Below are 10,475 nucleotides of genomic sequence, written 5' to 3'. Positions count from 1 at the left end.
GTTTTGAAGACGTTTTGTGGTTCTTTTAGTTTACAGATTGAGTTTACGGGTGAGTGTTGCACGTTTGTATGTTGTACGTTAGAAGGTTAACGTTTACGTTGTGCGCATGCGCCAACTGGTAAAGCGTGTTGTTGGTCACTATGACGACGGGGCTATTAAACCTTTTAGGGCTGTAGACAGACTCGAAGCAGATTATGTGCACAGGTGTTTGTCCACAGGCTGCCACGCACTATGTGGGACAGTTAGATGGAAAAATAACCGCAAAACAGCCCAACAGGTTTTTATTTGAGTGCTTCTTCTAAACAGGAAGCTGCAGGATACCTTTGCTGGTGAGTGTAATACCTAACAACCATATTGCAAGAATCTTTTACCCTATTTGTTTAGCCATGTGGGGTTAAACAGTAAATTAGATGAAAAAGGAAATATGTGTAATATTTTTCGGGTACAAACTCCTTTCTACCGCTTGCCCTCTACCCCGTGCTGTTTTTTCTTAATGACCACGGAGCCATAAAAAATATGTGTATATGTCTATTTGCGTTACAACCTGTCTTTGAAGCCTGTGAAAGTAGTTATAATTCGCAGTAGGTGTACCAAGAAAAAAGTTACGGTAAGCATAACAAGTTTGTTTAGAGAGGAGGCATATTAGGATTAAAAACACACGAATGGGGCTGCCGAGTCCACGCAGTACTGCGTTTGACCACTAGATGTCGACTGGATGATGGATTCTTAGTTTATCTTTAAAACTGAACCCATACTTATTTATTTATTCATTTGTCAGTTAATTAAACATAAGTCACAGCAATATAAATATAGGTCTGCATAATAACAAAAGCTAATGTGTACAGTAGTGATTAGGCTTTGTGATTTGTTTAATTAGTTGTATATTAGATAGATACTTTATATTATTCTGATATTAGTATATTTGTGTCTGCCATAACAGACTGCTATAACATTCTTTACTGCATATATTAGTAAATCTTTTGTAACTCTGTCACTGATCTAAAAGCATAATTGGCTATTTGCAATGTTGATCCATCCATCCATCCATCCATCCATCCATCCATCCATCCAACCATCCATCCATCCAAAAAGAGTGAAAAGCAGATACACTGAATACATATATCCATGTCACAGCTTTGGACTGAGGCTGTTAGGATCAATCAAAATATTACAATTCTAAATCCTAAATATCCACATTACCGTCTTCATGGGTCATATGTGGGGTAAAAAGGTCATTCTGACCTACTGGTGGTGGCACTAAACCCCAAATCATTAAGAATTATTCTAAAATAAGTCATCACCTTGGACCATGGTTTGGCATTATATAGATTGGAGTATATGGGGCAAGATTGTACTTTCTTTATCTGTTGCAGATTGTATAGGAAAGTGTAAATGTAACCATGTCTTTTTCTCTTATCTCCCAGTGGTAAGTATGACTGAGGTTGTTTGCACAAAATCTCAGGAGGAATATGAAGATGACTTTGAGAGGGATCTGGACTGGTTGATCAGTGAGGAGAGCAGGAGTGAGGACCAGGTAAGTGATATGAACAAGCTGGTTGCACCTCTTGTTTCTCCATTACCAGCATGTTTGTAGTTTTGCTCCACTTACTGCAGACTGTGTACCGCATGTATGTCTGACCTACAGAGCTAGGTGAAAGTGTGACAGTTAAAAGTGTTGAGTTACCCAACCTGGCACATCTCACTATTTGCTTGTGAAACCAATGCTGGTGACATACAGTGGCATACTTTCACCGCTCCACTGCTAGAATGCAATATTGATGAACGAACAAACATATCTGTTATCACACTAGCACACTATTAGCTACTAAGTGTTGATCTTACTTTTTCATCTACATTCAAAACTAAATAATGAATGCAGAGTGTGTCTGCCTTATCCACCTCACAGGGTCCTGACTATGAGGACATAGAGGCACAAATAGACAAAGAACTTGAAGAGGATGAAAGACAACAAAGAGGGAAAAGAAAGGAGAAGAAAGGCAAAGCAGAGCAGCTGGAAGAGGATGAAGAGAGGTGGCCTTCTCCTATGGAGCCATTAGAGTATGATTCAGATCGAGACAGCCCAAGTAAATCACTACCTGTAGTCCCACCTCCTTTAGAGATTGATGAGCAGACAGACGAGGAGAAAAAGTACATTTTGGAGAAGATCCAGCAGGCTAACAGGGAGCTACAGGAACAGGAAACTCCAGATATAACAAGAAGGAGGCGTCTTCATTTTAAAGAGATGCTGGTGGACTTGGTGGTGCCTCCACTCCAGTTTGACAAAAATGGCAACAATGGTGACGTAGAGGGGGAGAAAGTCCAAATGGATATAAAAGCCAAGGATGCAGATGCAGATACAGAATTTTCAAGGAAGATGTCTACATTAAAACTTTCCCCTCGTGATGAGAACAGGGTGTATGGAGGATCTAGCAATGAGGAAGGACAGGGAATGAAGGAGGGCAGAGTGCTTGTGGAAAAGGATGGAAAATTCGACCTTGTTAGCATGAAAGAGGTGGAGAGTCAAAGCCTTCTACCTCCTATAGTAAATAATTTCAATGACTGTTCCCACTCCTCACCTCGTATCCAACAGCAGACTTCAAACTCTGGAAAGATCCACAATTCCCTCTCTCCTTCTCGAATCCGTGTTGGCTCTTCCTCTTTTCTCATGGGAGCTGATAACCTTCGGGTCCCCAGACCTCCAGCACAGCCCAGGAACAGGCCCAGTTCAGCCAACCACAGTCAGAGAAGCATTCAAAGGAGTAACAGCAAGAGGCGGGTACAGTCTGCTACGGGAACACCCTGCCTGGCCACATATACCCTCTCCACCCAACAGAAAGAGCTGCTGCAGAGGATCCAGGAGAGGAAGGAGAGGCTAGCCAGAGAGGTCAGCAAGATGACAGTAAATGAAGTAAAAATAAACAGTAAAACTAAATCATAATAATTTTCATTTTAAGGCATGTTTGACATTGGTGTGTTTTGGTTTTCCTGCTGTTTACTTGTGTGTTTCTGGTTTCCCTTCTCTTTTCCTTTGCCGGACAGACAGAACAGAGGAAGCGTGAGGAAGAGGAGCTCAAGAGGCAGGAAAATGAACAGGCATTTAAAGCCTGGTGGATGAGGAAAAGAGAGCAACTTCAAGAGGAAAGAAGGATTCAACGAGCCCAGGAGATAGAAAGGATGAATTCTCAAGTATGGCCACAAAAGGGCAAAGCATCCTCCTTAGAATACAATGAGTTAAAATGAGGACACCTGCTTTATATATTATCATGTCATTCAGCTGTTGCTGTTACTTGTTTTCACTTCTTTAGATATGACCAGAAGGTGCTTATTTTCGCCTCCTTTGAAGCTCAGGCCGCTGCTTTCTGGTCAATTTTAATAGGAGCATGATGTGTTGTCTTAACTAAACTGTGACAGAAAATGAAAGGTTTGATTTAGGCTCTCTGCTAACAGCCATTTTACCCCAAGATTTGGATTTTGTTGCTGCTCTTGTGAGTGATAAAAAACTACTGAGCTTCTACCAAGGTGAAGGAGGCATCTACTGGCCATGTTGGGGAAAAAGACACCAGTTGGTAATGTTAATTTTAATGGACTGATAAAATTTTAATCAAGTGATAAGCCTCTAGATGAGAACAACACTATAATTCTCCTTTAAACATCCTTACTTTGATAAACAAAAGAGGCACAAATGAATATTTTCATTCAGTTTTATTTAATGTCTGACACAAACTTTTTCAGACAAAGAGCAAAAGACAAGTAAAAATAATTTAGATACTTTATGACAAAAAAGAAAAAAAGAAAAAGTTTTGAATTCCTTTTATTTGTGCTCCTTCAGAGAGACTCAACTGATCCCGATGAGGCCTTCAAGTTGTGGCTTCAGAGAAAGCAGGAGCAGCAGCAGAAGGAGAGGCAGCTCGTGGAGATTAGGAGGCTCGAAGAGGACAGTGGTTACTTGTTACACAGTCGGGAGGAGTGTGAACGTGCCTTCAAACTGTGAGTTTGATTCTTTTGTCTTTTTTTTTTTAGGTCTGTAGTGATTTATCCTGTTAGATGATGCCATCATGTTTTATACTATGAATAAATAATTGCAGAAGCAGAGTGTCGTAGTTAAAGGTAATCGCTCTGCACAAGTGTCAGTTTTCACCCCACTGATCTGGAAAAGAGACAAGTAAACCAACTTATTCATTTACAGTCCTAATAAATATTGAGGGGGATTTTTCGTTATAGTTCTTTAAAAGTTAAAAATGGAATATTTTCACATGCCACAGAGTTTTTTTGATTAGCAAGAATCACTTGGAATTATGTAACACAGTAAGGAATATTTTGCATAAGTTTTTTATAATATAGCAGTATACGCTACTCGAAAACGCTGCACTATAAACTTTACAGGTGAACTTCATTTGACTTTGTCTAAACATTTGAAAGCACATATACAACTTAATTTTTAAGCACATATTGCATAACATGCTGTTCTGTAACATCATGATTATCCACAAGAAAAAAATCCAAACCAAAAGGAGTGTCTGAACTGTGAATTGACCACTGAAGGTTCCGGTTAAATGACAGCTGTAATTAAACAGTCCTCTTCATCATACTGTTCATATTTTGACATCATAAGACCAAGACGCCACCTAACACATGACAAGTTATGGAGACATTGACATTTTTATGTTGTGGTATACCCACCATTGTTGTTGGCTTTTGTTTCAATAAATTGTTTCAGATGAAGGAATGACCATTGCATGATTGTATGTCCTACATTCATGATAGAATATAGGTGTAGACTTTTGACATTTTCTATAAAATTCGCCTGAAAGTTGAATATCTCTATCTTTTTGTGATTAGCATTTATTATCCAAGGACTCAAGGAAATGTAATGGCGTTTCATGTCAATACACAATCGGCCTGTAGGGCACCAAAATGTTGGAAAGGAAACCCTGAAAATCTTTTTTAGCTGACTAATAGAGTTGAATTCACATTTGCCTGCCATTATCTTTTTTCTGTCTCAGCTGGCTGAAGCGGAAACGGGCGGAGAAGCGAGCAGAGCAGCAGGCGGCCCGAGAGCACTCCCGCAGGTTGGTGCTGGAGGAGCGACGGGTACGACGCATGAGGGACCTGCTGTGCACTGTCAATGAAACCAAACCCTTCAGGTTCACCGAACAGCTGGCTTACCGCTTCTAAACCAAATAATACAATAAACATGTCCTCTGGTTTCGCATCTCAATACATAGATTTGACTTAATTTTATTTCAGCAGTCTGTTCATACAATTCATCCATGAGATGAGGTGTGAAATATGAGGGACGTTTACTCTAAGGTTTGTTTGTTTTGTTTCTATTTCATTGCTGAGTTAAAGCCAGTTATACCACAGTGACCTCTTCTCCGTGTAAATATATCCAGGTAAAAATAAAACTCCAGTCTAAACATTAACTACAGTTGTGAAGTAAACAATATTGTGTTTACCTACGTTTTGTGTTGTAGACTGACCATATTTACATGGAGCTCTTCACAAACTGCATTGATGTGCAGTTTATATCCAAGAAGTGAATCATTTCTTACTGTTTACCTTTCGTCAGGGTTTAATAACAAGAAGTGCATCTGCAGTTTTCAGAGCCCTTAAAGTTTTCCACATTTTTTTTACACTTAAAATTGATTTTTTTTCCTTTTTGTGTGATCAAAGACAAACACAGCTGTCCAATATGACAAAGTAAATAAAGCTTTTTAGAATCACCTCTTAACTTAGAAATTAAAGATTGAAATATTCCATTTTCAGAATTAATCAGACCTTTTGTTATAACATGTACAGTTAATATCTGCACATTTCACAGCTTGTAAAACTTCAGTCTCAATTTAGCTGTTATTAATCCCTTAAAACCCGTCTGTGTTCCTGTAAATAGAGGTCTTTGCTGCAAACAAGTGTTAAGCAAGGTTTTTATAAATTGTTTTAGTCTTATATTTATTGTTTTTACCTCCATCAAAGCGGAGGTCATGTTTTTGGCAGTGTTGTTCTGTCTGTTAGCAACATAGCTCAAAAAGTAATGGATGGATTTTGATAAAATTTTCAGGAAATCTTAGAAATGGAAAAAGGAACAATGATTAGTTTTAATCTTTTTTTTTTTAAAAAAAGGCCTTTTGCTTTGGGGAGATAAGGATAATTTTGCCATTAGAGCTTCTAACTCAAAAATAATTCCCACAATGATTGGCAAAATAAAATTAAAGTGGCTTGACCGAGGTCTGCATTCCTTGAATGCTTCCAGTCCTAACCCCCCTTTTGTTTAGTGTAGAAAATAGTTTATATAGTATAAAGCATTTTTTTAAGTATTTGAATGTATTTTCACACTTAACCATATGATATGAATAAATAAAAAGAAAATACTCCATTATGTAAAGATATGGAATATTTTTAGTTTTTATTTATAGACAGGTACACATTCATTTATGTGTGCTACAGCATTTCATAATTAAATATCAGTGACATAAAAGTGGCCAACCTAATCAAAAAACAGGGTTACATTTCAGGTTAGCATTTTGAACTTGTGTGGAAAACAAAGTTACCCCTTAACGCTTGTTTTCATTGGATTTACAGTGCACGACTCCACCTATAACCTGTATCATCAACACAAATATAAAGGAAAGAAAAAAGAACTGTACAAATATGTATTCCTTGAAACAGGAATGATTGACATCTTTTATGAAAAAAAGTTTCTCATATTAAAGGTAGACAGCAGCTGTCTAATATTCAAACACATAAATAAAGATAAAACATAAACACACACTCACTCTCACTGTGAATATGTAGCCAGTTTTCTGTTCCATTACAAGTGAACTCAAGTGTGCCTAAAGATATTTTCAGTTTCAGAAAATAATGCTTGTATGTCTTCAGCATAAAACACAATCTCCTCTTCAAAGTCTGAAATGGGTGCTAGGTCAGAAAAACAGTGCACTGCCTACTTTGAAAATAATTATTACTGGCACAGAAATGTAAAAGAACTTAATGTAATGTTACTAATCACATACTTAACAGTACCATTTGTGATCATAATGATATTATTTAAAATTACTGACCATTTAAAATAAGGCATTTTTTCCAATAACTACACATAATGTAAATGATTTAACCCACTGATTATGTCACCCCAATGCAGGAATAAGCACAACCACCCCAAAACAGTGAAATGTCAAACTTCACAGTTTCAGCAAGTTATATAAAAAACACTTAACTAAAGACTGAGACTGGATGGAGGGACAAAGGACCAGGTCAGCTCAAGTTCGAACATGACAAAATAAAAAACAATAAAATGACAAAACAAAAGGACAATAACATTAACCTTGCACTTCAAACAGTACAAAAATAGAAATGTTCTGATCCAAGAGTCATTTAATAAATAGTATGTATCGAGCAGTTGCATTGAACAGGATGGACAAAGGGCTTTTTTTCTGCCTCTACAGTTCATCTCTGGGATTAATGTTGAGGGTTTGAGCCCACACAGACTGTGCGTCCAGTGCCTGGATCACCTCATCCGCCTGGAGTCTCTCCTGGAAAAGAAAAATAAGATGAACCAGACTGGCGAAGAAAATATAAATTAGATGTAGCTACAGACCTGAAAAACACCAATGCTTTAGAAAATTCAAAAGTAAAGCAACTCCTTATTCTGCAATAGATTGAGAAAAACAAAAACAAAGGCAGAAGTGAGATAAACCCAGATGTAGCTTACCAGTTCTCTGAAGAGTGGGTCCAAGGTGAACCACAGAGCCACCGCACACCTCTGCCCATCAGTGACGGCCTTCACACCATGTGGATTCTCCCCGCCTGAGGAGAAGCCCACCATCCTGCCACACTTGGGTTTTACTGATGCCTAGAGAAGATGGCAGAAACATGAATCAGGTGAAGAAGTGAGGTGAATGCTATCTGTTCACATCAGTGTTTAATCTGAATTCAGCTTCCGCTCGATGTTCACACAGCTCAGTCCAGTTGAGAACAAAAACTGATAAAAATGAATAAAACCCCTGTTTATACTTTATTTCTGCAAATAATACATTATACTGTTTATAATGGTTAGAAGAGCTTACATACTCTAAACTGGTTACCTGTAAGTTTAATAACTGATTGATCCTATAAACCTTCAAGAACGCTCAGGCCTTCTGGAAGAGATCAATTAATGACATGTAAAGTAAGAAAAAAAACTTATAATGTGGCCTCCTTTTCTTACTATGATCCATGTCTATAGATCAGTACTTCCTGAAGACCTGAGGGCAGCAGAGTATTAATGTTTTGAACACCAAATAGATTTTATTTATTTTTTATTCACCAATTTTTACATGTATTTTTTGGTAAATTCAATTAATATCTATTATTCTATTACTCTTAGTCTGGTTTTAATTTACTTGTTAGTTTCATTTAGCTGTTGCACTAACATGCATGTATTTTTTTTTGTGAAATGTATAATATCCTCTAGTATTTTTTTTAACTTAATGCTCTTGCAACTTTTTATCTGGCACTAGTATTTCCTCACTCAGTTGTCAAATTTTTTTTTCTTATTTTCCCCAAACTGATAGTGTTTCCACCCAAACAACCTTTAGAAATCTCTGAATGGTAAGTGGATTATATTTCTACAGAACCTTTTATCTCTTAGTTGAGCACTCAAAGTATATTCAGCATATCATACTGCACAACAATCCTTTCACTACTGCAAGAGTTGGTAGTTAGATTTAAACAAGTTTACATTTGGAGAGGATTGAACCTAGATTCCCAGATCTCCCCATCCCCCCAGCCAACTCATTTAGCTTTTCTGAGGGGACATTAAGCCATTATCTCAGTTATACATATTTATAAGCAATCTACATATAAGAAAAGCTTGGCTGGCACAAATGATGTAACAGTCCTGCTTTCCCATGCTCGTAATCTTTCATTTTAAAATAAATCTCATGTCCCTGGAGAAGCATCTCACCGTGACTGTTTTGGCATCCATTTCTGTGAAAATGAACTCCCCTCCTTCAAAATCGCCATTCAGATACAACAGTGCACTGAAAAAAAGTACAAGAGAACAGACCATCAGTGCAGGGGAATAAAATATTTCACCATATGAGATGCAACAAATGAGTTTTATTCCATCAACAGCTACAAAGAAAGCATCACACCTGTAGTCTCTGTATGTGTATGCCGGCGGTTCCTTCCAGCACTCATTGGCATCAGGGTCCAACAGACAGTTGTCAGCATGGATAGGATGGCTCAGGTCATTCCTGTGATCTTGTTGACCTAAGAACCGAAGAAGGATTACATATGCATCTACAGAGCTAAGATCTCACAGAAACACATAGCTACTCATTTCTATCAATAAATCACCCTGAATGTTAGAGCGTGGAATAGTTCCACTTAGACAAAAATAAATGTGCACATCTTATGGCATCATGTGTGTGTGTTACTGTGCATAAGCTACCTGTGATAGCTGTCCGACACACCAGGTGTGTGTAGGAGAAGTGCAGAGTGGAGTTTAGCATGAAATAGGACTCGATAATTCGTCGTGCTCGTTCGCTGGCATTGTAGAAGAGGCGAGCACTCCTCATTGGTACTCTGCCTTCGTAACCATACTGCAGGAAGGAGGAAAAAAAAATCAAAATTATGGTGTATAATTTGGACAAATTCTAGATTAAATCCTGGAGCTAGGTGAGTTATTTCTGTTTAGTATTGAATGTACCTGCAGAGTTCTGAGTACAGTAGCTCCTTCAAACCTCTCATTGGGGGTGTGTGGAGACATCCTCCCTCTGTAACCATCTCCAGCCATGGTGACAGCCTGGATGATGTGAATGAAACCACAAAAAAAGATTGTCACCACACTTAACCAACTCATAATAGGGATATCTTTGTCCAACAGTCCTTTTTTGCCATAATTATTTATAATGTTCTCACATATGCCAGGTTTCTGAGATCTGCACACTCCTCCTCAGATATAACATGATCAAACAACACCCGCTGGGTCCCGTTCAAGGCCATTGAGTTCTGCACCAGCTGCACACTGTCATACACTAATGGGCCACCTACACAGATCACAGAACAGTATGTAACATGTTATCTTTGCAATCTGTCAGCAGTTTAACGCACTGTTTAGTTCATCTGCAGTAACCATGTCAGTGCAAAGGTTACCTTCTTTGAGCTGCTGTGAAGAAACAGCAATGACGTTTTTCTTCTCTGAGATAGGAACATACTCCAACCAGCCGTCTGTGCCAGAGGGAATCCTGAGAGCGGAGAAAGCAGAAGGACCAGCTTCCATAAGATGTAACAATGTTAAGCAGCAATAACTGATTATTTTGGCCAACGGGACAAATAATACTGTTTATCTAAGTTGTTGTTTCTGAACTGCTCATAAATGCAAATTGTGGCATTCTCTTTAGTGCCACCTGCTCCTACATGAAGAAAAAAATCTTTTTTTCCTATAAAAAGCTCAACACATCATTATCAACATCAGTAACTCTAATGCAGAGTGA

The 10,475-nt window shown here is 38.1% G+C and overlaps 2 protein-coding genes across 4 annotated transcripts in view; one reads left to right on the top strand and one right to left on the bottom strand.

The window, feature by feature from the left end:
• Positions 1-163: 163 nt before the first annotated feature.
• Positions 164-5,423, top strand: ccdc181 (coiled-coil domain containing 181). 3 transcript variants are annotated; one of them, XM_042006589.1, is made up of 6 exons: positions 164-329; positions 1,425-1,534; positions 1,907-2,884; positions 3,040-3,186; positions 3,830-3,987; positions 5,004-5,423. In XM_042006589.1, exons 2-6 carry the CDS (start codon positions 1,433-1,435, stop codon positions 5,173-5,175), a joined length of 1,557 nt encoding a protein of 518 aa, XP_041862523.1. In that variant the 5' UTR covers positions 164-329; positions 1,425-1,432; the 3' UTR covers positions 5,176-5,423. The 3 variants fall into 3 exon arrangements, with proteins under 3 accessions (XP_041862523.1, XP_041862521.1, XP_041862522.1); XM_042006587.1 differs by having other exon boundaries at positions 1,907-2,908; XM_042006588.1 differs by having other exon boundaries at positions 164-356; positions 1,907-2,908.
• Positions 5,424-6,386: 963 nt separating this feature from the next.
• p3h2 (prolyl 3-hydroxylase 2) overlaps positions 6,387-10,475 on the bottom strand; it is a 50,611-nt gene continuing 46,522 nt past the window's right edge. The window contains exons 8-15 of the mRNA XM_042007192.1: positions 10,135-10,226; positions 9,901-10,028; positions 9,689-9,784; positions 9,431-9,581; positions 9,132-9,249; positions 8,942-9,017; positions 7,709-7,849; positions 6,387-7,529 (exon numbers count right to left, since the gene is read on the bottom strand). Of these exons, the coding sequence (XP_041863126.1) occupies positions 7,437-7,529; positions 7,709-7,849; positions 8,942-9,017; positions 9,132-9,249; positions 9,431-9,581; positions 9,689-9,784; positions 9,901-10,028; positions 10,135-10,226 (895 nt within the window). The 3' untranslated portion in view covers positions 6,387-7,436. The remainder of the gene's footprint in view (positions 7,530-7,708; positions 7,850-8,941; positions 9,018-9,131; positions 9,250-9,430; positions 9,582-9,688; positions 9,785-9,900; positions 10,029-10,134; positions 10,227-10,475) is intronic.

The sequence above is a fragment of the Melanotaenia boesemani genome, chromosome 14 (genome assembly GCF_017639745.1).
Source record: "Melanotaenia boesemani isolate fMelBoe1 chromosome 14, fMelBoe1.pri, whole genome shotgun sequence".
Classification (NCBI taxonomy): domain Eukaryota; kingdom Metazoa; phylum Chordata; class Actinopteri; order Atheriniformes; family Melanotaeniidae; genus Melanotaenia; species Melanotaenia boesemani.
This window is presented reverse-complemented; position numbering and strand designations above follow the sequence as displayed.